The 27524-nt window shown below is 60.2% G+C and overlaps 1 protein-coding gene across 4 annotated transcripts; it reads left to right on the top strand.

Moving 5' to 3' along the window:
- Nucleotides 1-927: 927 nt before the first annotated feature.
- Nucleotides 928-27175, top strand: CHID1 (chitinase domain containing 1; the record flags this gene model as incomplete). Of its 4 annotated transcripts, XM_080692796.1 has the most annotated exons (12): nt 928-1038; nt 2082-2231; nt 2715-2847; nt 3983-4027; nt 4601-4707; nt 5532-5593; nt 9096-9188; nt 15146-15247; nt 16250-16405; nt 26709-26789; nt 26882-26924; nt 27077-27175. In XM_080692796.1, the coding sequence occupies 12 exons, from the start codon at nt 928-930 to the stop codon at nt 27173-27175; spliced, it is 1182 nt and encodes a 393-aa protein (XP_080548922.1). The 4 variants fall into 4 exon arrangements, with proteins under 4 accessions (XP_080548922.1, XP_080548924.1, XP_080548923.1 ...); XM_080692798.1 differs by lacking the exon at nt 15146-15247; XM_080692797.1 differs by lacking the exon at nt 9096-9188.
- Between the last annotated feature and the right edge of the window lie 349 nt (nt 27176-27524).

Below are 27524 nucleotides of genomic sequence, written 5' to 3' on the forward strand. Positions count from 1 at the left end.
CAAGCATGCACCACCATACCTGGCTTCCAATTTTATTTTTTATGTTGCAACAGGATCTCATTAAGTTACTAAGGCTGCTCTTGAACCTGCGATTTTCTTGTTTCAGCTTCCCAATTACCGGGATTACAGGTGTGTGCCACCATGCCTGACTCCCTTTCTAACTTTTAGTAGGGAGTTGTTGTTTTTTTAAACTGGAACATCTGGCTTTTATTCTTTTTTGGGGGGAGTACAGGGGGTTGAATCCAAGACCTTGTGCATGATTGAGAAGAACTCTACCACTGAACCATAACCCCCAAGCCTTTTTCAGATTTTATTTTGTGACAGTTTTACTAAGTTGCCCAGGCTGACCTCAAATCTCTGGGCTCAAGCAATCCTCCCGCCACAGTCCCCTGAATATCTGAGACCACAGGTGTTTGCCACTAACTGTGCCCAGATTTGAAAGTTTTACACATAGCATACTATAGTGGTGTTTTCTTTGGTACTCTCCCATTGCTGATACAGTCGGGAAAGTCTCCTCTACCCTGGGGTTCTGTACATAGGTTTGCCCGTTTTCTTCTGCCTTCTGCTGTGGCTGCACTGTCTTACGTTTCAGCCGCACTGTGGCTGGGGTTTCTCTGGGTTTGAGGAGGGAAGTGGAGGCAGCAGCTCCCTCCTGCTGGTGTGGCCGGGGGGCCTCCGGTGGGGGACGGCTCCATGACGGAGCTCCTGTCTGTTGTCGAGGAGCTGTTGGCCCGGGCAGTGGAGCCAAGAAGTGCCTGAGACTTGACTCCAGGCAGCAGGGCAGGGGCCTGTCCTGCAGACCAAGACCAGCCCAGCACCCTGCACAGACCAGTGTCCCCCATCTCTCTGCTGGCCACCCTCCTCCACGTGCTCCTTCTCTGCAGCCCCCTGGACCCAGCGGTCAGACCCCGCTGTGACGTGCTCGCCATGCCGATGCTGCTCCACATCCTCTGCCTTGCTGTGGCCTGTGGCTGTGCTCACGCTACCCTGTCAAAGTCAGATGCCAAAAAGGCTGCCTCAAAGACGCTGTCGGAGAAGGTAGGGCGGCCTGGGGCTGGAGGTGACTGTACTGGCTGAGGGCCGAGCTTCCCACGCCCCGCCCCGCCCAGCTGGGCCTCGCAGCCCGGGTGCTGGGAGGCTGGGTTCTGCAAGGCCATCTGACAAGCCAGCGGTGGTCCAGTGGGTGGGCGGCTGGGCAGGAAGCCTCTGGTTCTGGAGTCTTGGTTGGTCAGGGCTGTGAGTCAGCAGCCCCCAGAGCCGGGTCCTGAGGGTGGCAGGCTTGCATTCCCTCCCCATTCAGAGCCTGACCCCCAAGACAGTTTCTATCTTTCTTCCAACTTCTGCACCCCGTCCCACCACGATCGCTTTCTCCAGCACAGCTGGTGTTCGATGTCTTCTCTGCCCTGCGGTTACATGAGTTACATGAACAGGCCTCAAGATATTCCCTGTATTCGTCACCTTGAGATCTGTTAGCCTCGTAGCCCCTGTGGTGCTCCTCCAGTGTGGTCCCAGGGGTTAGAAATTGAAGGGTAGTTCTCCATCCAAGCTGTCCCTCTTTCCCAGCAGTCCCATGCCTCTGGCTGGACTGCTGCCACAGGACCATTCCCGTGGCCAGGTCTGGATTGACGGACAGAGAGCGCATGCAGCGGCATCTCTGTCTTCTGACCCCTGTGAGTAAGGCCAGGGGGTGGGTCTGGTCAGAGGAGGCTGAGCTGGGTCCTGGACTGTGGATAGAGTAGGCAGGTGGAGCACCTGTTGGGGGACTTCAAGGGGAAAAGTGGGCAGGTATGTTCACAGGGGTAGGGTAGCATGTGCCTGGCATGCTCGTGTGTGGCCCTTGCCCAGGTGTCAGGTGACACTCGTCCAGTGGCAGGGCACTGGCGTCCGTCCTCACGTGTGGAGGGAGCCACCCTGACTCGCTGCCTGTTCTCCAGAGCCCTCTGCTCTGAGCCGCCTGCTGTGGCCCAGTCTTCCTGCAGGGTCTCCAGGTTAGCAGGGCCAGGTCGATCCAGAGTAGGTCATGGCTGCACAGAACGGCCGTGCTGAGGACTGATGACCGGTGGCCCCTCTCCTTTGTCCAGACTCAGTTTTCAGATAAGCCTGTCCAGGAGCGGGGTCTGGTGGTGACCGACCTCAAAGCAGAAGACATCGTTCTTGAGCATCGCAGCTACTGCTCTGCCAGGGCCCGGGAGAGGAGCTTTGCTGGAGATGTCCTGGGCTACGTCACTCCGGTAAGCGGGAGGCCTCGGGGCTCGGGTAGGCCGCCCCAGCCTTTGGTGGGCTGGTCTCCTGGCCTGTGCTCTCATCTTCCCTGGCGGTCAGCACCCAAGGCAGCCATGGGAGAGATATGGCCCGCAGCCAGCAGAGTAAGGGCACTGGGCACTGTCGGGGCTTGTTGGTCATGGCTGCAGAGGACCCCTGTCGGGACCCCTAAGTCTAGACAGGTCTCTCAGGGTGACTTTCCCGGTGCCAGCCTGCAGAAGTATGTGTGTGTGTACCAGCTCTGTGTGTACCAGAAGTATGTGTGTACCAGTGCAGTGTGGGGCATGTAGAGAACGGCCCCTGGTGGAGGGAACGTTGGCCCGGACCCTGGGGATGGGCGGGGGAGGAGGGCTCCCCAGACGGGAGCCCGGCATGTCCAGGCAACTGGGCTGAGGCACCGTGAGAAGCAGGAGTGTGCTCACCTGTCTTGCCTGCCGTCTTCTCCTGCGCAGTGGAACAGCCATGGCTACGATGTCGCCAAAGTCTTCGGGAGCAAGTTCACCCAGATCTCACCCGTCTGGCTGCAGCTGAAGAGACGTGGCCGGGAGATGTTCGAGGTGACAGGCCTCCACGACGTGGACCAAGGTCCTCAGGCCCCTGTGTGTCTGCTCGCGTTGAGGATGAGCGTGAGGAGGCATGTGTGCTGTGCCGTTGCGTGTGGAGAGTGGCCGGCGTGGGTGTGAGTGTGTGTCGAGTGAGGCTGGGTTTGAGTGCGTGAACACGTACCTGCTCCCGCGGCCCACACGGGCGAGCCCAGCGTTCAGCTGCAGGTGCAGCTGGTGCAGAGCTGGCAGGCTGGGCTGAGTAGAGGTGGCCACCACTGCATCCCCTTTGCACAGCTGGTCAGTGCCTGAGAACAGGCCCACTCTGCTCCATGGTCTAGGGGCCACAGGGCAGGAATCCTCTGGTACACCCAAGTTGCACGTGAGGCAGGCAGCTCCTAGGCTACTCAGGTAGCTGGAAGGCAGTGAGTGTGCAGCCATTGGTCCCTTCCTCTCTCCTGCATGGTGTCCAGAGGGGAGGGTGGGCTTGGGCAGGATACCCCACTTATGCGGCAACCTGCCAAAATGCACTGTGCTCATACCTCTGATCCTCATGTGGGCGCCTACAGAACGAGCAGGGGAAGAGTAACCTAGTTTTGGAGTCTGACACCGGTAGTGCTCCCTGATGCTGTAGGGGTGTGGAGAGATGGTGGTGTGTCAGAGAATGCTTGATGGCTCTGGCCACCCCTTAGTTAGAGCAACAGCCCTGACATCCCTAGAACCTGGGGGAGGGCGGCCTGAGATGCACCTCTCGTCCCTCTGGCTCAGTGCCCTTTCTGTCTAGAGAGAACAGACCCAGGGCTGCTCTACAGGGTCAGAAGAGGAACTTGGGCTGGGAAGAGGAGGGCACTGGCCAGGAGCAGGAGACGGCAGGCAGGATGGTGGGTGCACGCTGCCCCTCATGGTGCTGTCACCAGGTGGCTCTGGGCTGGCCGGGCTACCTGGTGGGGTAGACAAGCTCAGTCCAGCTCACATCGGCCCCTATCTGGGGAGCCCTCCCCCACTTTGGAGAGCCAGGGACAGGTACCCATAGCCTGGGATCCAGATGGGGCCAGGAGGAGGAGGGGCCAGGAAGAGGGAGGCAAAGGGCTGCCCTGGGCCCAGGAGGGGGGTTCAGGTGGGCTGGGCATTCCACGTGGCGCCTGCCTGGTGCTGACTGTCTCCTGCACATCCCACAGGATGGGTGAGAGCCATCAGGAAGCACGCCAAGGGCCTGCAAGTAGGTGAGTCCGTCAGCTCCAGCCAGCAGCATGGAGCCGTGGCCCTCGGCCTTTTTGCCGTTGGCGCAGGCCGGCCCCAGCCTGGCATTCACAGCCCACGGTCCAGAACAAGTACCCTGGGGGCAGGGTGGGCCTGGCTCTTCTTACCCCGCTTCTTTCTCCTGAGCATTATTGAGCCCCTGGGCCAGGCTCTGGGCTAGGCCTGGGGGTGGCAGGGTGGGGGGCTCTGTGGGAGGCTTGGAGGCAGTGACGAGGCTGAGCCAGAGGAGTGCAGGGCTGAGGAGGGATTGAGGAGCTAGGCAGGTCCAGGGGCCTCTGCAGGGCAGGCAGGGGACCCACAGCTGGGGTCACTGGGCTGTCAGGAGCTGGCATGGCCAGGGCAGGGCTGTCCACGAGTCTGCTCCTCTCCTGGTGGCCCTCGCGGGCTGTGAAGGTGTGTGTGTCCACGCTGCATCTGCCTGCCTCAAGTGGCATCCCTGCCCATCACCATGGTCTGACTCTGCTCTGGGGCCCGGGGGTCACCTTCTGAGGGCCAGCTGTGAAGGAGGGTAATTCAGTGAATCCCCTGTCCTCTAGTACCTAGGCTCCTGTTTGAGGACTGGACTTATGATGATTTCCGGAACGTCCTAGACAGTGAGGATGAAATTGAAGAGCTCAGCAAGACTGTGGTGCAGGTGGCAAAGGTGAGGCGGGACCCGGGCGAGGTGGAGCGCACTCGTAAACCCAGTACTTGGGAGGCTGAGACAGAGGGTCGTGGTCCATAGCCAGCCTCAGCTACTTATGAGGCCCTCTGCAGCTTAGTATGGCCTTGTTTCAAAATAAAGAATAAAAAATAGGGCCGGAGAGTGTAGTTGGGGGTAGAATGCCCCTGGGCCCATTCCAAGCACCACCAAAAAAAAAAAAAGTTGAGACTGGAGCACAGAGGTGCTCCTTTGGGCCTCTGAACAGGTGAGGCTCCTGTGCTGAGTTCAGGCCAGCAGACCCTCACCTCCATGGAAAGCCCCCTGCCAGGCCCTCTCCAGGCGGGGCTCCTCTCCTGCCTGGCCCACCTGTCTCGACAGGCCTGCCTCCCACTCGAGCTCCTGCTCCCCAGTGTGTCTGGCCGGCTCCCAAAGGCCTCCACGTGGACCCTTTGGCCTGTATTTTCTCGCGGGCACTCCTAGTGCATCCCGTCTTCCAGGCAGGACAGTGTCGGTCTGGCTCAGGTTGTCACGGACGCCCTCGTCACCACAGGGTTTTCTGGGGCAAAGGGATGGGAGACTTGCCTTTTGGGCAGGGGAACTTCCCTCAGTTTGCAGAGGCCTGCTGCCTGCCTTGGAGGGGCCCATCCCTGCTGCTCGCTGCATGTCCCGGGTAGAGGAGCCAGAGGAGCAGAATGCAGAGCGCCTGGCTCCTCCACTCCCGGCCCCCTTCAGAGGGCTGCCAGTGTGCCAGGCAGGTTTTCACCTCGCCCAGGGGCAGTGGTGGCAGCGGTGCCCGTTTCTCCTCTCCTCTCCTGTTTCTTCAGAACCAGCATTTTGATGGCTTTGTGGTGGAGGTGTGGAGCCAGCTGCTGAGCCAGAAGCATGTGTGAGTAGAGGCTGAGGTCGCTGTCGAGGCCAGCACCATCGGGAGCATCTGGGAGGGTCTTCCTCTGCAGTCTCTGTGCCTGGGCACAGTGCCAGCCTGGAGCCCCTCCTGGGTGCTCCAGAGCAGAGGAGCCCACCCACGCGGGCCCAGCGGGAGGAGTGTGACCAGGGTGGGGTGGCGGAGGGCCAGCCTGGGCGCAGGCAGGAACTTCTATGGGATGCTGAGAGGCAGCTGGCCAGGCCCTGAGTCTGACAGCCAGTGTCCTCTGGGCCAGGGCTGCGCAGACCCAGGCCCACAGCAGGTGCTGGGAAAAGCCATGCAGCACCCTCCTGTGTCCTGCACCCAGCACGCCTGTGAGGCTCAGGGTCCACACTCCCTCATCCAGGCGACCAGAAAAGAAGGGAGTCATGCAGAGTTTTGGCAGCTCCCACCGGCCGCGCACATCCCAGGCTGGTCCCGGTCCTGGGGAATGGCCCTCCCGGGTCCTGTTCAGGCAGCTGGCAGCTCATCTGAGCAGCCACCTTGCCCAGCTCTGCCCTGAAGGAGGCTGGCGCTGTTCTAGACAGTCTTGGGAAGGCTAGTGCAGCCCACAGCAGGTGTCCAGGCAGCAGAGGCCTGCAGCCAGCTGTCCAGCTTGTCAGCCTTGGGCAAGCTGTGGGTTCTGGAATCAGCCCTTCCTCCCCCTCTTGCCTGGGGAATTTCACTGTGACTTAAGGCTCAGAGCTGGCGGAGCCACTGTCCTGTCCATGCCTGCCCTCTGTGGCCTGGGCCCCCTAGCATCCCCCCCCCCCTCCGGGGGCTGCCCCTTGCAGAAGACATGCAGGTCTTCACTCTGCCCACCAGGAGGCAGCGTCCTCTCGCAGAGCTCGTGGCATGCTGGGCTGGAGGAGAAAGGGAACGGGCTCCCTCCTATAGGCCCAGAGGAAGGTGCTCCTGGGCCTTGATCTTGGGGAAGCCCTGGCCAGGGAGGGGAAGGTGAGGCAGGAAGGAGGAGAGGAGGCTTCTGCCCACAGGACTCCTGAGGGGTTCCAGCTCTTGCCTGAGGGTCAGGCTCAGCCATTAGATAGCCTGGCCTGCCTCTAGTCCTTGTGCAGTGGGCAGTGGGCCCCACCAAGGCTGACCTTCTGACATCCTCTGAGGAAAGGAGACAGACTCTTATGCTCCCACCCTTCCTGCTAATCCTGGAACTACGGATCTATTGAGAGTACCATAATTCATTTCCATCTCAGAGCATTAAGTAGGCAGTGAGACACAGCCTCACTTGTCTGGGCTCCTGATGGGTCGTTAATATCAGCAGGAGGGCAGAGCCCAGCTGAGTGAGAGGCCGCGGCAGGGGCGGTGGAAGTAGAGCGGCTCGCTCGGCTCCTCGTGTCCAGGGCTGGTGGGGCTGTTAGCTGGGCAGCCGGGGCGCTGGCATGGCAGGGGCCAGGTCCTGAGCAGCAAGCGCCAGCCAGTCTGGCAGTCCCACTGGGCATGCGTGGCCTGGGAGCTGCCTGCCAGGAGGAACCTGGCTGTGTGAAACACAGGGATACTTAAGGAGGCTCTGCGCTGGTCCTTCCTGCCCCACCCATCACCCTCAAAGGCATGTAGCCTGGGTGTGAAGTGCTGGTCCAGCCTGACAAAGTCGTGTGATGAACTTGGGCAGGCGTGTGGCACTTGTCCAGCCCTGTGTGGTGGTAGGATGATGCCCGATGTCTCTTTGACACGTGGGTTTGGGAGCCAGCCTGTTACCCAGCTCTCTCGGGGACAGGGAGGTGTCTGGAAGTTGTCTGACCTGAGGACCTCTCTTCGGAGGCCATCTGCCTGGCTGGGTGTCCCTGGGCAGACTGACAGGCATGGCAGAAGAGCTGCCCAGACAGCCAGGGCCAGCTAGTTGCAGCCCCTTTAGGGAGGGCAGGCATGGCCTAGCCCCAGGGCCTCCCACCAAGGCCCTCTGAGGAGGGGACAGGAGCCTTTTCTCCTGGAGCCCAGGCAGCTGGAGTTGCTGGAGCAGGTACGCCTTGGCCAGCCCTCAGCTCCTCTCAGTGCCGGGCCATGGCTCTTGTCCTGGGCAACACCAGGTTCCCATGGTAGTCCCTCCCTGAACCCGAAACGCTTTAGTGGCCAGCGGGTGTGAGTCACTGAGGGCGGCGGGCGGCACCGGGGCCCCTGGAGGCAGCGGCTGATCGGGGAGTGTTAGTTCCACAGCAGGTACTGCCACCTGATCTGGGGCAGGACAGGCCCGCAGGGAGGTGGAGCAGGGACTGCCGCCCGGCAGCCCGTTACCCTGCTGCCCCCACAGAGCCCCACGTGCAGCGAGCCCGGCCGCCTGGGCTCGGTGGGCTCTGGTCACGCACAGGCCTCTGGGTGAAGGCTGAGGACAGCCGCCTGCGGGGCCCTGTGGCAGAGCCGCAGCAGGAACATCCGTTGTGCCACCCACTGGCGCTCTGGAGCAGCCCCTCCCGCACACCCCATGCCGGTGCAGTGGGGTCCTTGGGAGCCACAGGTGTGGGGGCCCCTGCAGAGGAGCCCGGGCACCTCTTGGCCCTCAGGCCTGGTGTGTCCTGGGGGTGCTGCAGGCAGCACAGAGTCCCAGGCTTGGGCCAGGCAAGAGGCTTTCCCAGGTAGAGCTGCCCTCTCAAGCTCCGGGCTCCGGCATTCCAGGGCTGGGGCAGCATTTCCCCCGTCCAGCTGGTGGGTGATGGGTGAGTGTGGGAGGCGGGCTGCCCAAGCCTCTGCTCAGGCCCTGCTCTGTGCTGTTGCTACCTACACTGAGTGGGAAGGCCAGCTTGCCGTGCCGGTTTAGGCAGTGGCGAGCAGGGAGACTGAGAAGCCACCACTGCCCAGCAGTTGGCCGTTGAGAGGCCCTGGCCTCGTCCCTGCCCACAGGACACGCTTAGCGGGGCCTCAGCCTTCTGTGTGGTGCCTTTGTGAGTGGGCCGTGCCTCTGCTTCCCCAGGGGCCTATGGTGGAAGAGCAAGGGCCTCGTGCCCATGGGGACGGCGGGCTGCAGGTGACCACGCAGTCTAAGCCCACCCCTGCAGCAGCAGCACCGGCCAGCTGTGGGGCAGACCCCCGGCACCAGCCAGTGCGCAGCGTACCCTGGGAGGCCTGCCCGCTGTCTGTGCCCCTAGCTCAGGACCCGGGTAGGTGCTCCCAGGCCTTGTGGGGAGAAGCTGCCATCTGCCCTTGGGTCACACTGCCAGCTGCCTCCCCCACCTGCCATTCCACCCCGCCCCGTGTGGCCTTCAAAGTGTTCTGCAGCATTTCACGGCCTGCGACTCGCCGGCCGCCTGTGGTAAGTTTACTGGCCCTTTGGGGACCTGAGTGTGATGTGAACCTGTGGCATTTGTCTCCTCTGTGCCCCTCTCTGAGCGCGCCCTGAGGTGCTGCCCAGACCCCCACCTCGGGCGCCCCTGAGTGAGGAAGGCCGCCTCCCCTCCCCAGGCCTGCAGGAGCGTGTGCAGCAAGGTGTCAGCCTGGGACCCTTGGCGCTGGGGCTGACCAGCTCTTCTCCTCACAGGGGCCTCATTCACATGCTCACCCACCTGGCCGAAGCGCTGAGCCAGGCCCGGCTGCTGGCCATCCTGGTCATCCCGCCCGCCATCACCCCCGGGTAAGTTCCGCGCTCTCGAGGGTGGGTGGCTGCACCCTCCCACCTGGATGGATGCTGGTGGGCGCAGGGGAGGGCTCCTCTCAGCGGGCCGCATGCCCTGTCAGCAGCTGTGCTGGAGACTACAGAGGAGTTCTATAGTCTGAGAACCTCTCCTGGTTCTGGAGATGGAACCTAAGAGCACTGTACCATTGCACTGCGTCCACAAACGTTGTTGTTACTGTTGTGGTACTGGGGATTAAGCCTGGGGCGTTCTACCTCTAGGCTATACCCCCAGCCCTATTTTTTATTCTTCACTTTAAACAGGGTCTCACTAAGTTGCAGAGGGCCTCACTAAGAAGCTGAGGCTGGCCGTGAACCTGTGCTATCCTCCTGTCTCAGCCTCCCAAGTTCTGGGATTATGCGTGTGCAACACCACACCCAGTTTACTTTTTATTTTGAGACAGAATTTTCCTAAAGTGCCTGAACTTGGCTTTGAACTTGAAATCCTCTTGCCTCAGCCTTTAAAGTAGCTAGGATTACAGGCTTGTGCCACTGTATCTGGCTAAGAACTTAAACTTGTTTTTTGCACTCTCAAAGAGGCCCTGGGGTGCCCGGGTTCTTGGTGTGTCGGTCCTACCCCGTACACACTGTCCCTTGGCAGGTTAGGCCGGGGCAGGACCATACGGTCTCTGCTACCCTCTAAGGACCGATGGCCAGGACTGGCTCTGTGACCTTCCCGGCCTTGTGAAGCAGCTCTTCAGAAACCCCCAGAATGGTGAGGAGTGACCCGGCTGCCACTGCAGGAGCCAGGGCAGTGGACGTCTGTGTTCACCCTGCTGGGAGTATCTCAGCAACTCTTGGTGCCAGGGAGAGAAGCCTCAAGTCATGACATGAGGATAGAGTGGGTTGAGTGGGTAGGAGGAGGGAGTGCCTTGGGGCCGTCGGGGCAGGAGTCCTGGGGATCCCCTCATTTCTACCCGCTTCCAAGGGGCAGCCCTGTGTGCTCAGCCTGCAGATGGACGCTGGACTCCCTGGCCACTGCTCTGGAAAGGAGCAGCCAGCCCATCACGCCTGCGGCCCTCTAAAGTGTGTGTGGCTGGATGTGACCCCAGGGCCTGAGGTGATGTTGGCAGGCTGGCAGAGATTCACGCAAAAGCGCCGATTTGTGCCCATGCAGAGCCCGCAGCATGCTCAGGCAGCCAAGATAGATGCCGATCGCTGGCTGCCCACCCCGTGCCCCCATGCCACAGCCTTTGTAGGCCCCGGTGCTCGGGCAGCACGGCTCAGCACCCGCCCCTCCAGAGTGCTGGCACCTCCACATGACCTGCTGTCGCTTCTGTCTGACCGCCCCTGCTCCCCCGGGCCCTCAGCCCCGGTGCAGGCTGCAGCTGTGCACAGTCCTGCGGGTGTGGGCTCCACCTGAGCCCGAGTACAGTGTGAGCTGCCCAGGGCGAGCAGGGGGGTGGGGCGTAGTCATACAGGATGTCCAAGCGTCTGGTGCGCACCTGTGTAGTGGGGTTCTGTGCTCCATTAGTCCTTGGTTATACAGAGATGCTGCTCTCCATGCCTCTGGACAGGCCTCTGGCTCTGTCCCCGCCTGTACTGTGCCTGCTGGACTGACCTACAGAGTGCTGGGTGGGGAGCTGACCCAGGCCACCTGCTCCTGGTGAGGGCCCACGTCTGGGGCGTGGCTGCTTGCCCTTGTCCGGGGCTTCCAGGGCTTGGGGCCTGTACCATTCCCCAGACCTTCTGTCTGTTCCTTGATAAGGCACTAGAACGTGACCTGTGGTCCCAGTGTTTGCCTGGGGGTTCAGCTGTGAGGACATGGGAGCAGAGGAGAAGGCCGGGGCGGCAGACACTCCAAGGGGACCCAGAGCCCGTGGGTCGGCCATCTCCGCCAAGTGTTCACATCTGGAGTCTCCTGGTGTTTGGTGGTCAGAGGGTGCCCTGGGAGAGCACATGAGAGCAGCCCATGGCTGGGGGGCGCCGCCCTCAGGGAGCCCTAGGCAGGGAGTGGGCCGTGGGAGCTGAGGCCGAGCCAGGGCAAAGCGCTCTGCACCTGTGGCGGGATGCCCAGGAGGAGGGTCGGGGCAGTGGCTGGAAACAGGACCGAGGCCGGCAGGTGGGGTCTCGGTGGGTGGGGTGCTAGCAGGGCAGAGGCCTGGGTGCCGCTGAGGTGGGCCGAGCTCTCGGGGGTCTCCTGGGCGACCTGGCAGGCCGGGCCCTGAGGGGTCTCTCTCCTCTGCGTGTCCTCCCCACCTTGTTGAGTACTTGCCGCTGCAGAGCCCAGAGCTCCCTGCCCCGCGCCTCCGCAGCAGGACGTAATTGCAGTCGCCATTCACTTCGCAAAGGCTGCTCTGGGCCGACAGCTCCTGCCTCCTGCGTGGGGGCGGGAGGCTCCCACCACCCAATGCAAACTGCATGCAAACGTCCTGCCAGCCAAGGCCGCTGCCCGAAGCCTGGCCCTCGCTGGGCGCCCACGCACTGCACACCCCGCTCAGGCCAGGGAGCGAGCAGGAGCCTAGCTGACCTCGAGCCCCACCTCACAGGGCCTGGTCAGCTCAGCCGTGGACGGGAGCTGGTGGAGTGGTGGTCTTGATTTAATCAGAGCCCCACGCCTGTGGGGGCAGGTGGACAGGGCGCCCTGTGGGGGGTCCTCGTCAGTCTCAGCCAGCCCCTTCAGTCAGGGCGCTGACCACAGAGCCCCAAGGGCTGGTTCCCTCCCGCACCCCTGGTGGCTGCCCCGGTGTACCCTGTTGCGTGCTGTGGTTCCCCCTGCAGGGGGGCTTCCCGTGGCTCCTGCCCGCGGCTTAGGGCAGGCACAGTGCCCACCCGTGGTCAAGGATGTGATGAGTGGGGAGGGGCCTTCACCTGTGTGCAGGGCCACCCTGCACACGGTCCCCGCTGATGTCACCTCCGCCGCTCGCTGTGGCTGGGGGCCCGGGCAGTATAGCACAGCGTATCAGGCACGCGGTGCACTGTGGTGGGCAGGGCTCCAGGCGGAAGTCTGGCCCAGGTGCTTGCAGGTGACGGCCGTGTGGGAGCCTGAGGCTGCAGCGTGGCTGGGCTCTCTTCGAAACTGTGGCTGTTGCCTCGAGCAGATCTCTTTTCCATGAAATAACAAAGCTTTAAAAGAAAGCTGGTGTGCCGAACGTGGCGGCGTGCACCTTTCATGCCAGTGCTCAGAATGCTGAGAGGAGATCGTGGGCTTGAGGCCAGCCTCAGCAACTTGGACTGTTTCAAACTAAAGTATAAAATAGGGTTGGGGTATAGCTCGGAGGCAGAATGTCCCTGAGTTCCCCAGTACCAAAAAAAAAGGAAAGAAGGAAGGAAGAAGGTGTGTAGTGGTTCATGCCTGTAACCCCAGTATTTGGGAGACAGGAGGAGGATTGCAGATTCGAAGCCAGCCTCAGCAACCTAGTGAGAGCCTGTTTCAAGACAAAAAATAAAAAGAACTGGGTGTGTAGTTCAGAGGTAAAATGCCCGCCTCCTGGGCTCAATTCTGAGTACCACACAAGAAGAAAGGAGGAAGGAAGGAAAGCTGAAGTCCCTGGCCCAGCAAGGACTGCACGTGTGTCCACAGCAGGCTTGCCAGTGAAGCCCCTGCGTGCAGTGGAGCCTGCAGCCTGCTGCTCCCGGGGCTGGCGAGGAGTGCACAGAGGGGCCTGCCCTGGCTTCGAGAGCTCTGCTCCATCCTCCTGTTCCGCCCAGTGCCCTCTGCCCCGTGCCCCACTGCTCTGGGACCCTCCGTCTCATCGGCATGGCGCATCGGCCTTTGTTGGCGTTTCCCTTCTCTTCTCCCCCTCTTACAAACCGCGGCATGGCGTGGCTGTGGCCACTGCTCCACACCACACCATTGCCCTGGGCCAGGCAGGCGAGGCAGCCCTGGAGACACCAGGAAACCACTCCCCAAGGAGGGCCTGCCTTCCAGAGCCAGCAGAGGCCCAGGCCCACGTCTGACAGCAGCTCACAAGAGGCAGGGACACTGTCCCTCAGCACCCGGCACGTCCCCTGCCGTGCCACCCGCCCTGGCAGCTCCCCGAGCTGGGCCCAGCTGTTCCCAAAAGGCTGCCCACCCTGGGAGCTGGGCCTTTGTCTTTGTTTCCCTGCGAGGTGGGGGGCCTCGGGGCCGCCCTGGTGCTGGAGGCCCAGACAACTGTGCTTCCCTGAGGAGCTTTAGTACAGACTGGAGAGGGGGTGCCTCCTGGGTTGGGGTCTCCCTCTGGCTTCAACCCAGGCTCCCTGCTGTGCCTCTGCCCATTGTTCTTAGCTCAGAAATGGCCTCAGAGACATCTTGTTACCGCCCCCATTGTCCAGTGTCTGTCCCCAGAGCCACCACAGCCCAGCTGAAGCCAAAGCAGCCAATGCCTCTGCCCCTGCTCTCATATTCATGGGGAGGCTTCCCAGGAGCAGGCATTCCCTAGCCCTCAGCCATTGCAGGGTCTGTCCAAGCAACAACCAGCCAATCAGGATGAGGCCTTCTGCTCCTGCGCAGATGTGCAGAAGCCAGTGAGGTCCCCTTCCTGTGCCCGCCGTGGTGCAGCTGCCGGGGACAGGAAAGGCTCTGGCTGGCCTCCCCATTGATGATGACCCCCTAAAGCTGTCCTCTCCTCCCTGTCTGGCCCCTGCCTGGCTGAGCAGGAAAGTCAGGAACCAAATGCCCTTGGGAGCCCTGGATGCTTGGGTGGTAGAAGATGGGACGAGGAGGCACCACCTGCTCTGCTGGACTCCGGATGTTCAGCTACAGTCCCTGTCCCCCTTCATGAGCCACCTAATCCAGGCACAGCTGGGCTAGGGGCCAGTGGGCGCTTGTGGTTTCTGGGTGAGCTTTGAAGCTCTTCCTGGAGCTGAGAGCCCATCTCTGTGGCTCTGCAGGGGTCGAGGCCTGGTGGATTCTAGGGATCCTCTGAGCCACGGTCCCCTCTGTTGTTGGGCTGTGAGCAAGTGTCTCCCTGAACCCCCTGCGGACCTATGCTTGTGTGAGCATGTCTAATGTCTCATCTCAAGACCTCTGGAGTGCAGGGTGCCCATGGGGCTGGCCAGCTGAGACTTGGCTTGCTCAGGGACACCCACAACTCTAAAGTTCTCTGCCGCTGGGGCTGTAGCGCAGTGGTAGAGCGCTTGCCTAGCATTCACGGGCCCTGGGTTCAATCCCCCAGTACTGCCCAAAACAAAAAATCTCACGCCGGGCGTGGTGGCGCACGCTTGTAATCCCCACGCTTGGGAGGCGGAGACAGGAGGATCGCGCAGGTTCGAAGCCAGCCGTGCTGGCGTAAGAGACCCTGTTTCAAAAATATAAAAATAGGTCTGGGAGTGTAGCCCGGAGGAAGAAGGGCTTCCAGGAACCCCAGTACCACCAAAAAAAAAAAAAAAGAAATCTCAAGCTGGGGACCTAGCTCAGTGGTAGCGTGTGTGCCTAGTGTGTGCAAAGACCCGAGTTCAGTCTCCAGTGCCTCTCCACGAGAAGAGAACTCCTGTCTTAGCACATCATGAGGGAAGTAGAGATCCTAGGACGTGGCTGAGTTTAGGGGCAGGTGGGCTGGCTACCCTGGGGCCCTCAAGATTGGGAGCAGGATCAAGAGGGGTTGATGGCCAGGGGGAGAAACAAATTGAGGTCACAGTGGCTGGGCCCTGTGAGGAAGGGTGGGTATCCTTGCTGGCCAGTACCTATGGGCAGCAGGGGCCTCTGAGGTTGACCTGCTCCATCCACCCACACCCAGGGTATGCTGCAGTGCCTGCCCACCTCCCTCAGAGCCCCCAGTGGCAGGAAGGAGGGGCACCTCCACTGCCTCGGCCCACCGTGGCTGCCAGAGTGCAGCCCTGATTAAGCAGCTTCAAGGGGTAATGGCCAGGGGAGGGAGGGTGGGACAGGAGCACCACAGCCAGTTCACTTTGACCTGGCTGGGGCTGGGCAGCTGCAGGAAGGGGCCAGCAGGCTGCGCATGGCTGCTGAGGTGGGCATGCTTGTCTCACTGCAGGACTGACCAGCTGGGCATGTTCACGCACAAAGAGTTTGAGCAGCTGGCCCCTGTGCTGGACGGCTTCAGCCTGATGACCTACGACTACTCCACCTCGCATCAGTGAGTGTGTGGGCGCTATGGGGTGAGGCGCGGGCCGTGAACCTGCAGGCCCATGGTCTGCAAACCCTGCACGCAGGAGAGGGGCTCCTGCGAGGACCCTGGGTAGGGCACCATCTCCGGGGCCACAGGCTCAGCCTCGCTGCCTCCTCTCCTGGAGGATCATGCAAAGCAGACAGGCAGGTGTCCAGCAGGAAGGACAGCTGGAAGGTGTGTGCCACCAGCCTGTGTCCCTGCCACGTCTGCAACTCCTGTCTGCCGGTCTGGGATTGGAGGCATACATGGGCCGCGTGGAGGACATCAGAGCTAATTGCTGATGGCCCTGAGATAGATTGTTTCTGGTTCTCCCAGCCTTTGCATGTGTGTGCAAGGGATTGAACCCAGGGGCATTCTGCCTCTCAGCTAAACCCCTATCCCCATTTTATTTTTTATTTGGAAACAGGGTCTCACTGGGTTGCTGAGAACCTTGCTAAATTTCTGAAGCTGGCTTCAAACCTGCAATCCTCCCACATCAGCCTACTAAGTACTGGGATTATAGGTGTGCACCACCATGCCTGGTTAGTTCACCCAACTTGTAGGGTGTTGGCCACAGCACAGAGGGAGAACGGGCCCAGTGCATATGGCCTGGAGGACCACACCTGGTCAGGTGCAGGGCTTTTTTTTTTTTTTTTTTTTTTTTTTTTTTTGCAGTACTGGGGATTGAACCAGGGGCATTCTACTTCTAAGCTGTATACCCAGCCCTATTTTTCATTCTGTTTTTGCAGTACTGGGGATTGAACCAGAGGCATTCTACTTCTAAGCTGTATACCCAGCCCTAATTTTTTACTCTATTTTGAAACAGGGTCTCACTGAGTTACAAAGGGCCTAAGTAGCGGAGGCTGTCCGTGAACCGTGATCCTCCTGTCTCAGCTTCCTGAATGCTGGGATGACAAGTGTGCGTCACCACGCCCGAAGGCTCAGGGCTTCCTGATCGCTGCTGGAACCCTCTTCCTGTTGCTCCTGCAGACCTGGCCCTAACGCACCGCTGTCCTGGGTCAGAGCCTGCGTCCAGGCCCTGGACCCCAAGTCCAAGTGGAGGAGCAAGATCCTCTTGGGGCTCAACTTCTACGGGATGGACTACGCAGCCTCCAGGGACGCCCGGGAGCCTGTCGTTGGGGCCAGGTGAGTCTGGGCCGCCCTGTCGTGTTCACCATGGCACTGGCAGGATACGGCACCAAACCCAGGAAAGGGGGGAGAGCGGGGGTCCCCTCGGCCTGAGGCCTGCAGGGCGAGTGTGAACTGGTGGCCACAGCGCTGGGGCCGCAGCTACAGTGCTGTCCCTGAGCATAGCTGACCCACTGTATGGCTCTGCATGCTCATGGCACGCAGGCCGGCTTGCAGCGCGGGGACCCGGCTGGAGACTGCTGCCGCTCTCCTCTGAGGGTCTCCAACCTCTCTGGCTGTGTGTCTGCTGGTGAGAGCCCTGTCCAGCCTGTCCATGCTTTCTGGAAGAATCCTGCTGCCGTGAAGCCCACAGTTCCCATTGGTGCCCGAGAGGTGTGGGCTTCAAACATGTTGCCTGCCACTTTCGGCGTCAGCATCCCTCCCTGGGCTCGAGCGGTGTGCCCACCATCTTCCTGCTTGCTCTGCGCGGCTCACCCAGCGCCCTTGAATCCGTCCACTCATCCTTTGGGCTAAATTTGGGGTGTTTCCGTGGTGCCCTCCGCTCCGCTCTCTCCCATTTCTTCCTTTCTCCAGTGCTCCTGTGGGGACTCTGGATGGGTGGGCATTAGGGCCGTCCAGTTCACCCCAAAGCTCCCCAAGACTCAGGCCACTCGGATTTTCTGTTTTGTTTTGGTTACTTTTTTTGGGAGAGACTGGGGATTGAACCCAGGGGCATTCTACCTCTGAGCTACACCCCAGCCCTATTTTGTCCTTTATTTTGAAGCAGGGTCTCAATAAGTAGCTGAGGCTGGCTGTGAACCTGCAATCCTCCTGTCTCAGCCTCCCAAGTATGGAACGAGCGTGCGCCCCCACGCCCGGCTGGTGTGGTTACTTTTTGTTGCTGTCTCCACAGTGCACTGGCAGGTCTTTGCTGTCCAGCCCGCCTGCAGTCCCGTCCAGGGCTCCTTACCCAGGGTTTAGTCCTCACGTCTAGGGGTTGTTTCGGATCTCTGGTCAGCTTCCACAGCGGCTTCCTCCTTGGCTGGGGCCTGTGGTGCAGCCCCGTGTCTGTCCTCTTGACTGAGTGCTGGCCGTGGCCAACTTTGCCACTGGGCGCTGGTGTTGAGCATTCGTACGGATCCCGGTCTTGGCTTTGGGAGTGTCTAAGTCCTTGGGAGCATCTGACTTGCCCACTGTCCCAGAGGTTCTTTCTGGAGAGAACGTGTCCAGGCACAGAGATCTGCCTCTCTCTGGGGTGCAGAGGAGCAGAGGCCAGGCCACGCACCCCACTGAAGGCTGACGTTTGCCCCAGCAGCCCTGCGCCACTGCCTGCCTCCATTTTGGCCCTGGCGGTGGGCAGAGCCCTTGGCTGGACTCCAGGTTCCGGGGTGGCAGTGTCAGTAGAGGAGTGGGGTGCCTCTTTCCACTGCCCTGCTCTTCCCCCTGGGCCAAGGCCAGACCCCACTCACCACCTCTCCATTGAGCGCTCGGTGGTGGCTGTGGTGATCTCGTGTCCACGCTTCTCTCTGTCCACGTGGTTGGTCCAGCACAGGCCTGCACTGACTCTTAAGACAGGGCTGAGAAGTGTCTAGTAAGACAGCAGGCAGGGAGGAAGGAGCCCGAAGCCCGGGGCTGCCACCTGCCGTCCAGCGGGTTGGTGAGAAGCCAGCTTCAGCCGCGCCGTGCGCCTGGGACGGGGGGCACAGGCAGGTGGCGGCCACTGGCTCTGCACCCAGGGGCCTCCTCTCAGCGGGCTCTGCCAGAGAGACGGTTGCTGGCCTTGCATTAGTCTGTGTTGGTCCACTAGGGCAGCCTGTGCAGGCACTGAAGCCCACTTGGCTGGGAGGCGGCCACGCGCTGCTCCCCTGGGCCTGCAGGGCGTCTCCCTGCTTGCTCACCTGGCTGTCCTCTGTGTGTGTGTGTGCGTGCGTGCGTGTGTGTGTGTGTGTGTGTGTGTGTGTGTGTGCACATGGTACCCCCTAGTGTTTAGCTTTATTTATTTATTTACTTATTTTATTTTATTTTTGCGGGTCTGGGGATGGAACCCAGGGGCATTTGACCTCCAAGGTACACCCCCTCCCCTATTTTTATTCTTTATTTTGAAACAGGGTCTCACTAAGTTGCGAAGGGCCTAAGTAGGTGAGGCTGTCCGCGAACCGCGATCCTCTGGTCTCAGCCTCCTGAATGCTGGGGTTACAAGCGTGCGCCACCATGCCCGGCCTTTAGTTTTATTTTGAAACTGAGTCTCACTAGGTTGATGACTGCTTGCTGAGCCTGTCCTCAAACCTGCCATCTCCTGTCTCAGCCTCTCAAGTCCTGGGATTTCAGGTGTGCGCCACCGCACCGGCTCTTTCTGTGGCTCTGGGGATTGAACCCAGGGCCCTGCTCACTCCATGCTGCCACTTTGCCATTCAGTTCTCCCCAGCCTCATTCTTACAAGAACACAGTCCTGCTGGACCAGTGGCCATCCTAACAGCCTCCTCTGAATCACCTGGTTTTTTGTCTTTTTTTTTTTTTTAAGTACTGGGGATAAAACCCAGGGACATTCTACCTCCAATCTATACCCCCAGCCCTATTTTTTTGTTGTTTGTTTTTTTGGTGGCACTGAGGAGTGGAACGCAGGGGCTTTCTACCTCCAGGTTACATTCCCAGCCCTATTTTTTTATATTTTATTTGGAAACAGGGGTCTCACTAAGTTGCTGAGAGCCTCACTAAGTAGCTGAGGCTGGCTTCGAACCTGCGCGATCCTCGGTCTCAGCCTCCCAAGCGTGGGGATTACAAGCGTGCCCACCACGCCCGGCCTCTTAGTCACCTCTTAAAAGGCTGTTTTTCCATCTGTGGGTATATCCCAAGGCTCTGGGTAACCTGATAGCCCCGAGCATGAATTTGGTGGCATACACCCCTTCACACCCTCTGAGGGTGAAGAAGTGCTTTGCTTTGGCGGCCATGGCCCACAGTAGCTGGTGACACTGCAGCCATCGCGTCCCAGGCAACAGGACACATGCAGGACACCGGGCCCAGGCCAGGTCACAGAAGGCATGGGCAGAAGGGGCAGGAGGGTGGGAAGCCCGTCCCTGCAGCCCCGCCTGCGGGGGGCTCGCTGTGCCACAGGCAAGCTCAGCGAGGCTGGAAAAACGCGCAGCAGGCTCAGCTGGTCTGCAGGTCTGGCCTCGGCGCCACTCTAGGCAGAGCGCTGACACTGCCCAGCTGTGGCTTCTGCCTGCCTCCGGGCGCATGTGAAGGGCACGCCCCACCTCCGTCCAGGCCTGTGGGTCCTCGGGTGCAGGGATGGCCAGCTCGGCCTCTCTGGCTCAGACGCGGGTGCCTGGCGACCACAGGGCCCTTTCCTGCCTCACAGTGCTCAAGCCTCCAGGCAGCTGCTGGCTGGTGGTCCCCCGGCCCTGAGAAAGCTCCTTCTGCCCAGCCCCTCCCCCACTCGTCAGCCTCCCATCTCTCTGTTTTTGTGGTACTGGGGATGGAACCCAGGGGCATGCTACCTCCAAGAGGCACCCCCAGCCCTATATTTTATTCTTTATTTGAAGCAGGACCTCACTAAGAAGCTGAGGCTGTCTGCGAACTGTGATCCTCCGTTCTCAACCTCCCGAATGCTGGGATTCCAAGCGTGTGCCACCTCGCCCGGCTCAGCCACACATTTCTACTCCTTGCCCCTCCCCTTGTGCCCCAAGGTCATGCCCCAGCTGGGTGGCCCAGCTCACTGCCCGCTATGTGCACAGGGTAGCGGGGCCTGTGTTCCAGGGGTCCTGTGGAGTCCTCTCCCTGCTGTCCTTAAGGCGAGGTCACTTGTTTCCTGCTCTTCCGGTTGCTCATCTGACCTGGAGCCTGTGCCCACTCAGAGCCTCCCCTCACCCTCCGCTCTTAGCACCAAGCTCCTGTTTCTCACCAAAATGTCCCTTGTCAGCTGCAGCCATGCCTAGGCAGAGTAGGGAGACGCCCTGTGCTGGGATGGGCAGGGGTCGGGCCAGTCAGCATGCACCTGCTGAGGGCGAGGCCATCACTGTCCATGGAGCAGGACAGCAAGCTGTGGGCTCCATGTGGGACACTGATGGCCCCTGCCTCTCAGGCGTGCAAACCCGCAGGCTGTGCGCGTCTGCTGAGGGCTGGGGCCGCCGTGAGGTCGCGTGTTGTTGAAGTGTGCAGCCGAACTTCTGGCCTGAGGGTTTGCTCTCTGGAGGGTGGGAGGTGGCTCTGCCCAGGCAGGCGAGGGTCTCACCGGTGCCCACAGCAGCCCCGGGCTGGCTTCACAGTGCTGCGGGAACACCTGGCAGGCCCCAGTAAGGCTGGCCGCATGCGGCCCAACTCTCTTGAAGGCCTCAAGTGACCCCGCTCTAGGTACAGCGCCTTCTTGTGCAGCTCCTCCGAGGTTCCCATAGCCAGGCTTGGCCGTGGTGGACCGTTAGTTCAAGTTAGGGTGCAGCAGGCTGGCTTTGCGATTTGCTCAGAGTTGGTCTCGAGCTCTGAGTGGGTACAAAGGTGCTATAACCCCAAAGTTACCCCTATGTGGCACCTCTGCTTTGCTTCCCTGGCTGCCAGACCACCCCGCCCCACCCCTGCCTGTCGCCTCTCCTCTGTCTGCTCCCAGGGCTGCGCGCTCCCCTGAGGGAGGCTTGTCATGGGTAGGGGGCAGGCTGGGCCCCACTGGCCCTGATGCACCCACTTTCTCAGCCTCCAAGTATACTTGGAGTATAGGTGTGCACCACCAGGCCCAGCCACCCCCACCTTTTATTTTATTATGGTACTAGGGATTGGACCCAGGGGCATTCTATCTCTAAGCTATACCCCCAGCCCTAGTTTAATTTTTATTTTGGAACAGGGTCTCACTAAGTTGCAGAGGGCCTCACTAAGTAGCTGAGGCTGGCCGTGAACCTGCGATCCTCCTGTCTCAGTCTCCCAAGTACTGGGATTACAAGTGTGCATTACCACGCCTGGCTAGCATTCTACTTCTGAGCTACACCCCTCTCTATTTATTTATTTTTATTGTGGTACTAGGGGTGGAGCCTCGGGGCCTTCATCCCTATTTTATTTTTTATTTGGAAATGAAATAGGGTTTCACAAGGTTGCTGAGAGCCTCACTAAGTTACTGAGGCTGGTCTTGAACCTGCGATTCTCCTGTCTCATCCTCCCAAGTACTGGGATTACAGGGATATGCCACAATACCAGGCCTTATTTTTTATTCTGAAACACAATCTTGTTTAGTTGCTAAGGCTGTCCTCAAACATGTGATCCTCCTGTCTCCCAAGTACTGAGATTATAGGCACACATCACCATGCCTGGCTCTCAGCCTTTTTATTTTTTATTTTGAAACAGGGTCTCACTAAATTGTTGAGGCTGGCCTTGAAGCTTGGAATTTTCCTGTCTTAGGTTCCCAAATACTGAGATTAAGGCCTTTGCCACCACACTCAGCTTCAAACTCCTTTCATGGAGACACATTCAGCCAGGAGAGGGCAGCAGACATGTTCTCTGCCTTCATGGGCCAGGGGTAACATCACGGAGGACATGGGGGCACCTTTGCTCCAGGCTCAGCCCCCAGCACATGCCCAGCCACAGCTCTTGTGTGCCTCAGCCAGGCACAGTGCTCACACCTGTAACCCCAGTACTCAGAAGGCTGAGCCAGGAGGACCACAAGTTCAAGATCAGCACACTAGCTTAGCAAGACCCTGTCTCAAAAAATAAAAAACATTTAAAAAGCGCCGGGCATGGTGGCGCACGCTTGTAATCCCAGCACTTGGGAGGCGGAGACAGGAGGATTGTGCAGGTTCGAAGCCAGCCTCGCTGGCTTAAGAGACCCTGTTTCCAAATAAAATGTAAAATAGGTCTGGGAGTGTAGCCTGGAGGTAGAAGGGTTCCACCCCAGTACCACCAAAAAAATAAAAAAATAGAAAATAAATAAAACTTTAAAAAGCTGGGCATGGCGGCTCATGCTTATAATTGCAGCATTTGGGGAACTGAGACAGAAGGATCATGGTTCGCAGACAGCCTCAGCTACTTAGGCCCTTTGCAACTCAGTGAGACCTTGTTTCAAAATAAAGAATTAAAAAACTAGGCCTGGGGTAGAGCTTGGAGGTAGACTGCCTCTGGGTTCTATCCCCAGTACCGCAAAATATAAATAAAAATAAAAAATAGAATAGGTCTGGGGCGTAGCTCAGTGGTGGAATGCCCCTGGATTCAATCTCTAGTACCAAAAACAAAACAAAACTCACCCTGTGCACCTCGTCTTTCAGAACAAAGTTGGCCTTTCTATGACAGCCCTGACAGCCCCTCTCAGCATGACCTGCTGTCCCTGTCTCGGCCTCCAACATGGCCCCAGGCCCTTTGAAGAGGGTCAGCTGCTCCGCCATCTGCGTGGCCACAGAGCCAGGGTGTGTGGTGGCCACGGCCAGATCAGCAGGGGGCCCCGTTGTGTTCAGCCACGCTGCCTTCAGGCCTGAGCATGGCGGCCCTCGTGACCACGGTCGGCTCCTAGGGGAAGCCTGGAGGCCTGCTCAGTGCCCATCTTCAGAGCAGTCTGCACAGCTACGCCATTCAGGAGAGCGTCCTCTTCCTGTGGGCCTCTCAGCTGCCAAGGCTCCCCACCGAAAGGCTGCCCCAGACTCTACCTGGCGGGTCGAGATGTCCGTCATGCCGAGAGGCTCTGCTGGCCTCAGCCAGGCTGGGTAGAGCGCTCCGTCCTGCGTACCACCCGTCTCTTGCCACAGAGCACTGAGCCTCAGAATGTCCCTGCGGGGTGAACAGTGCAGCCCTCACAGGAGAAACTGAGTCTTGGGGTCTGAGTCTGACCCAGCGGCGCCAGGCTGATGAGGCCCACGTGCACAGGCCCTCGTGTGCTTCCTGGACGGCCATCCGCTCACCCTGTGCCCCAGGGAAGCTGCACCAGGTGGGTGGTGTGTGCCCATCCCAGCTCTGGCCGTGGACTCATCTCCTGGTGACCGGCCAGCTGACCCAGAAGCGTGTGGCCTCCAGGCCCGGCGCTGCTGAGACACACCACACAGGGAAATGTCGCTGAGCGCACCGCGAGGTCCCGCCCGTCCACCTCCGTGGTGTGGCCCTGGGCGAGTTCCGTCCTTGGCACATTTGGTACCTTTCCATCCCTTGGCAGAAAGTTTGTAACCCAGCACAGGTAGACAGTGCAGGTGAGGCACGGGGCATGGGTCTGCTGCCCCGTCCATGGGTGTCTTCCCCACCCAGCCTCCTGTCTACAACTAAACAAGCTCCGCCTTGTCACACTCTGGTCAGCCTGCTTCCTGGGGGCTCCCGGCTAGGAGGACAGCTGTGCCTTCCCATCAGCCCGCGTGGACGGCAGGTGTGGGCCTCGCTTGAGCTCTCCAGCTGGCCCTTCACTCAGGTGCCAAGCGAGACACCCTCTGTGCACATGCCAGGAATCCCAGTACTTGGGAGGCAGAGACAGGAGGATCGCAGCTTCAAAGCCAGCCTCAGCAACTCAGTGAGGCTGTCAACAACTCAGTGAGACCCTCTTTCAAAATAAAGAATAAAGCTGGGCATGGTGGCGCACGCTTGTAATCCCTGCGCTTGGGAGGCTGAGACAGGAGGATCGCACAGGTTCGAAGCCAGCCTCAGCTACTTAGGCTCTCAGCAACTTAGTGAGACGCTGTTTCCAAATAAAATATAAAATAGGTCTGGGAGTATAGCCCAGAGGTAGAAAGCCTCTGGGTTCCACTCCCAGTACCTATCACAAAAAATAAAGAATAAAAAATAGGGCTGGGGGTGGAGCTCAGTGGTAGAATGCCCCTGGGTTCCATCCCCAGTACCACAAAAAAAAAGAAACACACTTCCTGCCAGGTGTAGTAGCACACGCCAGTAATTCCAGTACTTAGGAAGCAGAGACAGGAGGATCACAGGTTTGAAGCTAACCTCAACAACTTAGAGAGGACATGTTTCAAAATAACAAATAAGCTGGGCATGGTGACACGCTTGTAATCCCAGCCTCAGCTACTTAGTGAGGCCTTCTGCAACTCAGACCCTGTTTCAAAAATAAAGACTAAAAGCCAGGCGTGGTGGCGCACACTTGTGATCCCAGCACTTGGGAGGCTGAGACAGGAGGATCGCACAGGATCGAAGCCAGCCTCAGCTACTGAGTGAGGCTCTCAGAAACTCAGTGAGACCTTGTTTCCAAATAAACTATAAAATAGGTCCCCAGAGGTAGAAAGCCCCTGGGTTCCACCCAGCACCACTAGATAGATAGATAGATGATAGGGTTAGGGTGTAACTCAGAGGTAGAATGCCCCTAGGGTCAACTTAAGCACATAAACAACAAAAAACAGCTGCCCTTCCAGGCAGGTTGGCCCTGGGCAGGGCTGGCAGATGCCTGACCTCCTGCCTGCTGTGGTGTGCCCTACCCACCTTTCATTGGCACCGTCCTGCCAGCGCGTCCAACTTAGGTCAGTCCTTGGTGGGCCCTCTGTGCTTCTGCAGAGAGGTCACTCTGACGGCTCCTCCAGGAGGGGCCGGGCGTGGGATTGCAGCCCAGAGCCGCTCCCTCGCTGCAGGGCCCGCCAAGGGGGCTGGAGGTCTGCAGTGGATCTGGTCCTGGATTGGAGGCCCCTCCTTCTGTCCACCTACCCTTTGGGGCCTCTGTCCTGCCTGCAGCCCAGGCTGAGTCCTCTGCCACAGGTCCTGTCCTTTCCTACTGTGGATGCTTTGTCCAAGAGGTTTCCAAGCTGGGCTCCAGGAGTGACCCCCAGGCCAGGGAAGCCTGAAAGCGTCTCCCTGGGACCATGTAGGCATCCTCTCCCTAGGGCCCCAGCGCCCACAGCGTATCCTGATGGGTGTTCTGGTATAGGCTCCATCCAGCGCTCTGGCCTTCAGCCACGGCCTCGTACCTGAGGGAAGAGCGCTCACCCGCCATAGAACACCCATTCAAAGCTGTGGCTCCAGCCGGGCGTGGTGCGCACGCTTGTAATCCCCGTGCTTGGGAGGCAGAGACAGGAGGATTGCGCAGATTCGAAGCCAGCCTTGCCGGTTTAAGAGACCCTGTTTCCAAATTTAAAAAAAAAAAGTGGGAGTGCAACCTGGAGGTAGAAGGGTTCCATCCCCAGTACCACCGAAAAAAGAAAAAAAAAAAAAAAAAAGCTGTGGCTCCAGCGTTTAGTATTCAGAGGGGCACAGCCGCACCAGTGTCACATTCGGGAAGGTTTGGCACTCCAGAGCGAAGCCCTGCTCCTCACTGGCTGTGCCTCATTCCTTTTGGCTTCAGAGATGGGGCCTGGCCAGGTTGCAAAGGTTGACCTCAGCCAGTGGTCCTACCTCGGCCAGCCGGGCACTGGGTCCACAGGTCGCACCACCGCCCTGGGCTTGTTTTGTGAATACTTAGCCCCTTTCCTCCCTCCCGGCTTCCTCTTCCTCTGCCGTCCCTGTATCCCCTTCCTCCTCAGCAGGCCTCTCCCGTGCCATCAGAGCCTGCTCTCCAACACCTGCTCGCTGTGACTAGTACCCCAGAGACGTGGCCTCGCTGCTCCTCTGGGGAGCCTGGCCTGCTGGGCAGGCTTGCCATCCGCTCTGACCCTGCTCCTCAGGGCTCCCAGTGAGCCCGCAGTGAGGACCCCGCACCCAGGCCTCGATTCTGCTATGCTCAGGCTGGGGTACCCCAGGGAAGAAGCGGCCCCAAGTCTGGTGGCCCCTCGGGACACCTGCCGGTTTGCCCTGCGGCCCTCTGTTGGCTGTGGCTCCTGAGCTGAGCTGCCTGACCTCCTCCAAAAGGCAGCACATCCTGAGGGGCGGGCTGCAGAGGCCCCCGCAGCTCAGGAGGCTGGGGAGTAGGCCAGAGGAGAGCGCCCTAAAACAAAGTGCCTCAGAGCCCAGGCACAGGGTGGGCCCTGGCAGGACGGCTCCCTGGGGAGGGGGTGGGGCCACAGGCCCTGTCCTGGAGGAAGCCGGCTTCGGTGATCCTTAGGACAGTCTGCTTGCCGGGCGTGGGGGGCGCTGGTCCTGCAGAGCAGCTCCTGCCCCACCTCCGACAAGGCCAGTGTCTGGTGTTGCCCCAGGTCTGATGTTCTCTGGAGCAGTGCTGGACATGACAGCTCTGTGTGGAAGGGGCCCCAGGGCCGCTGGCCTCTGCCCTGCTCTGGACTGCAGCGCCCATGGGTGGCCTCAGAAACACCTGCACCTCTGCAGCCCTCCCTGCCAGGACTCGGCCTCCCATGGGGCACAGCTGGCCGGCCCCCTGTGGCCCTTTGGGGACAATGGCTCCTCGGCCTGTGGTCCCAGGGCTTGGCCCTTCTGTGCTGGCCACGGCCTCCAAGGGGCTGGGGTGCAGCCAGCTCCCACACCCACACCCTGGCCTCTCCAGGTACATCCAGACACTGAAGGACCACAGGCCCCGCCTGGTGTGGGACAGCCAAGCTGCGGAACACTACTTCGAGTACAAGAAGTGAGTGAGCCTCCGCTGCGTGCAGGGGGCGGGGCGGTGGGAGGGGCACAGCCTCCGCCAGCCAGGGGTGGACAGTCCCACTTGTCCTGCAGGAGCCGTGGCGGGAGGCACGTCGTCTTCTACCCAACTCTGAAGGTAGGCGCGCTGGGCTTTGGCTGCCGCCGGGTGCTGGGGTGGGGGCAGCAGTTTGGATAAGCACAGCCCGTCCCGCGGGAGCCGCCCGGCTCCGCCACCTGTGCCAGTCCCGGGGGCGTTGGGCAGGGGCCCACACCTCTCTCTGTACCCAGTCCCTGCAGATGCGGCTGGAGCTGGCCAGGGAACTGGGCGTCGGGGTCTCCATCTGGGAGCTGGGCCAGGGCCTGGATTACTTCTACGACCTCCTGTAGGCGGGCGGCGGCCCGGAGTGGATGTGGACTTTCAGCCGTGGAGTGACTGGCGGGTGAAATACAGGTCTCTGCTGTTTGCTGCAATGTGTCTGCTGTGGTCCTCAGCACAGGGCCATGTTCCCACCAGGGCCCCTGTCCTGGCCCGAGATGGGATGAGAACTCAGGCCACTCCTGGCGGGCACTCGCCGCTGCCTGTGGGCCAGCTGGGCCCAGGCCTCCCTGCTGTCTGCTGGGTCCTGGGCCGAGATGGGCTGGGAAGCTCCTGGTGGTCCAGACTCGCTCATGCCTGGACTCCAGGCCCTGGCAGGGACAGTTCCCCAGGCATCGCGAAGGCACCGAGGTCGGCACC

The sequence above is a fragment of the Muscardinus avellanarius genome (genome assembly GCF_963383645.1).
Source record: "Muscardinus avellanarius genome assembly, chromosome: 1".
NCBI lineage: Eukaryota > Metazoa > Chordata > Mammalia > Rodentia > Gliridae > Muscardinus > Muscardinus avellanarius.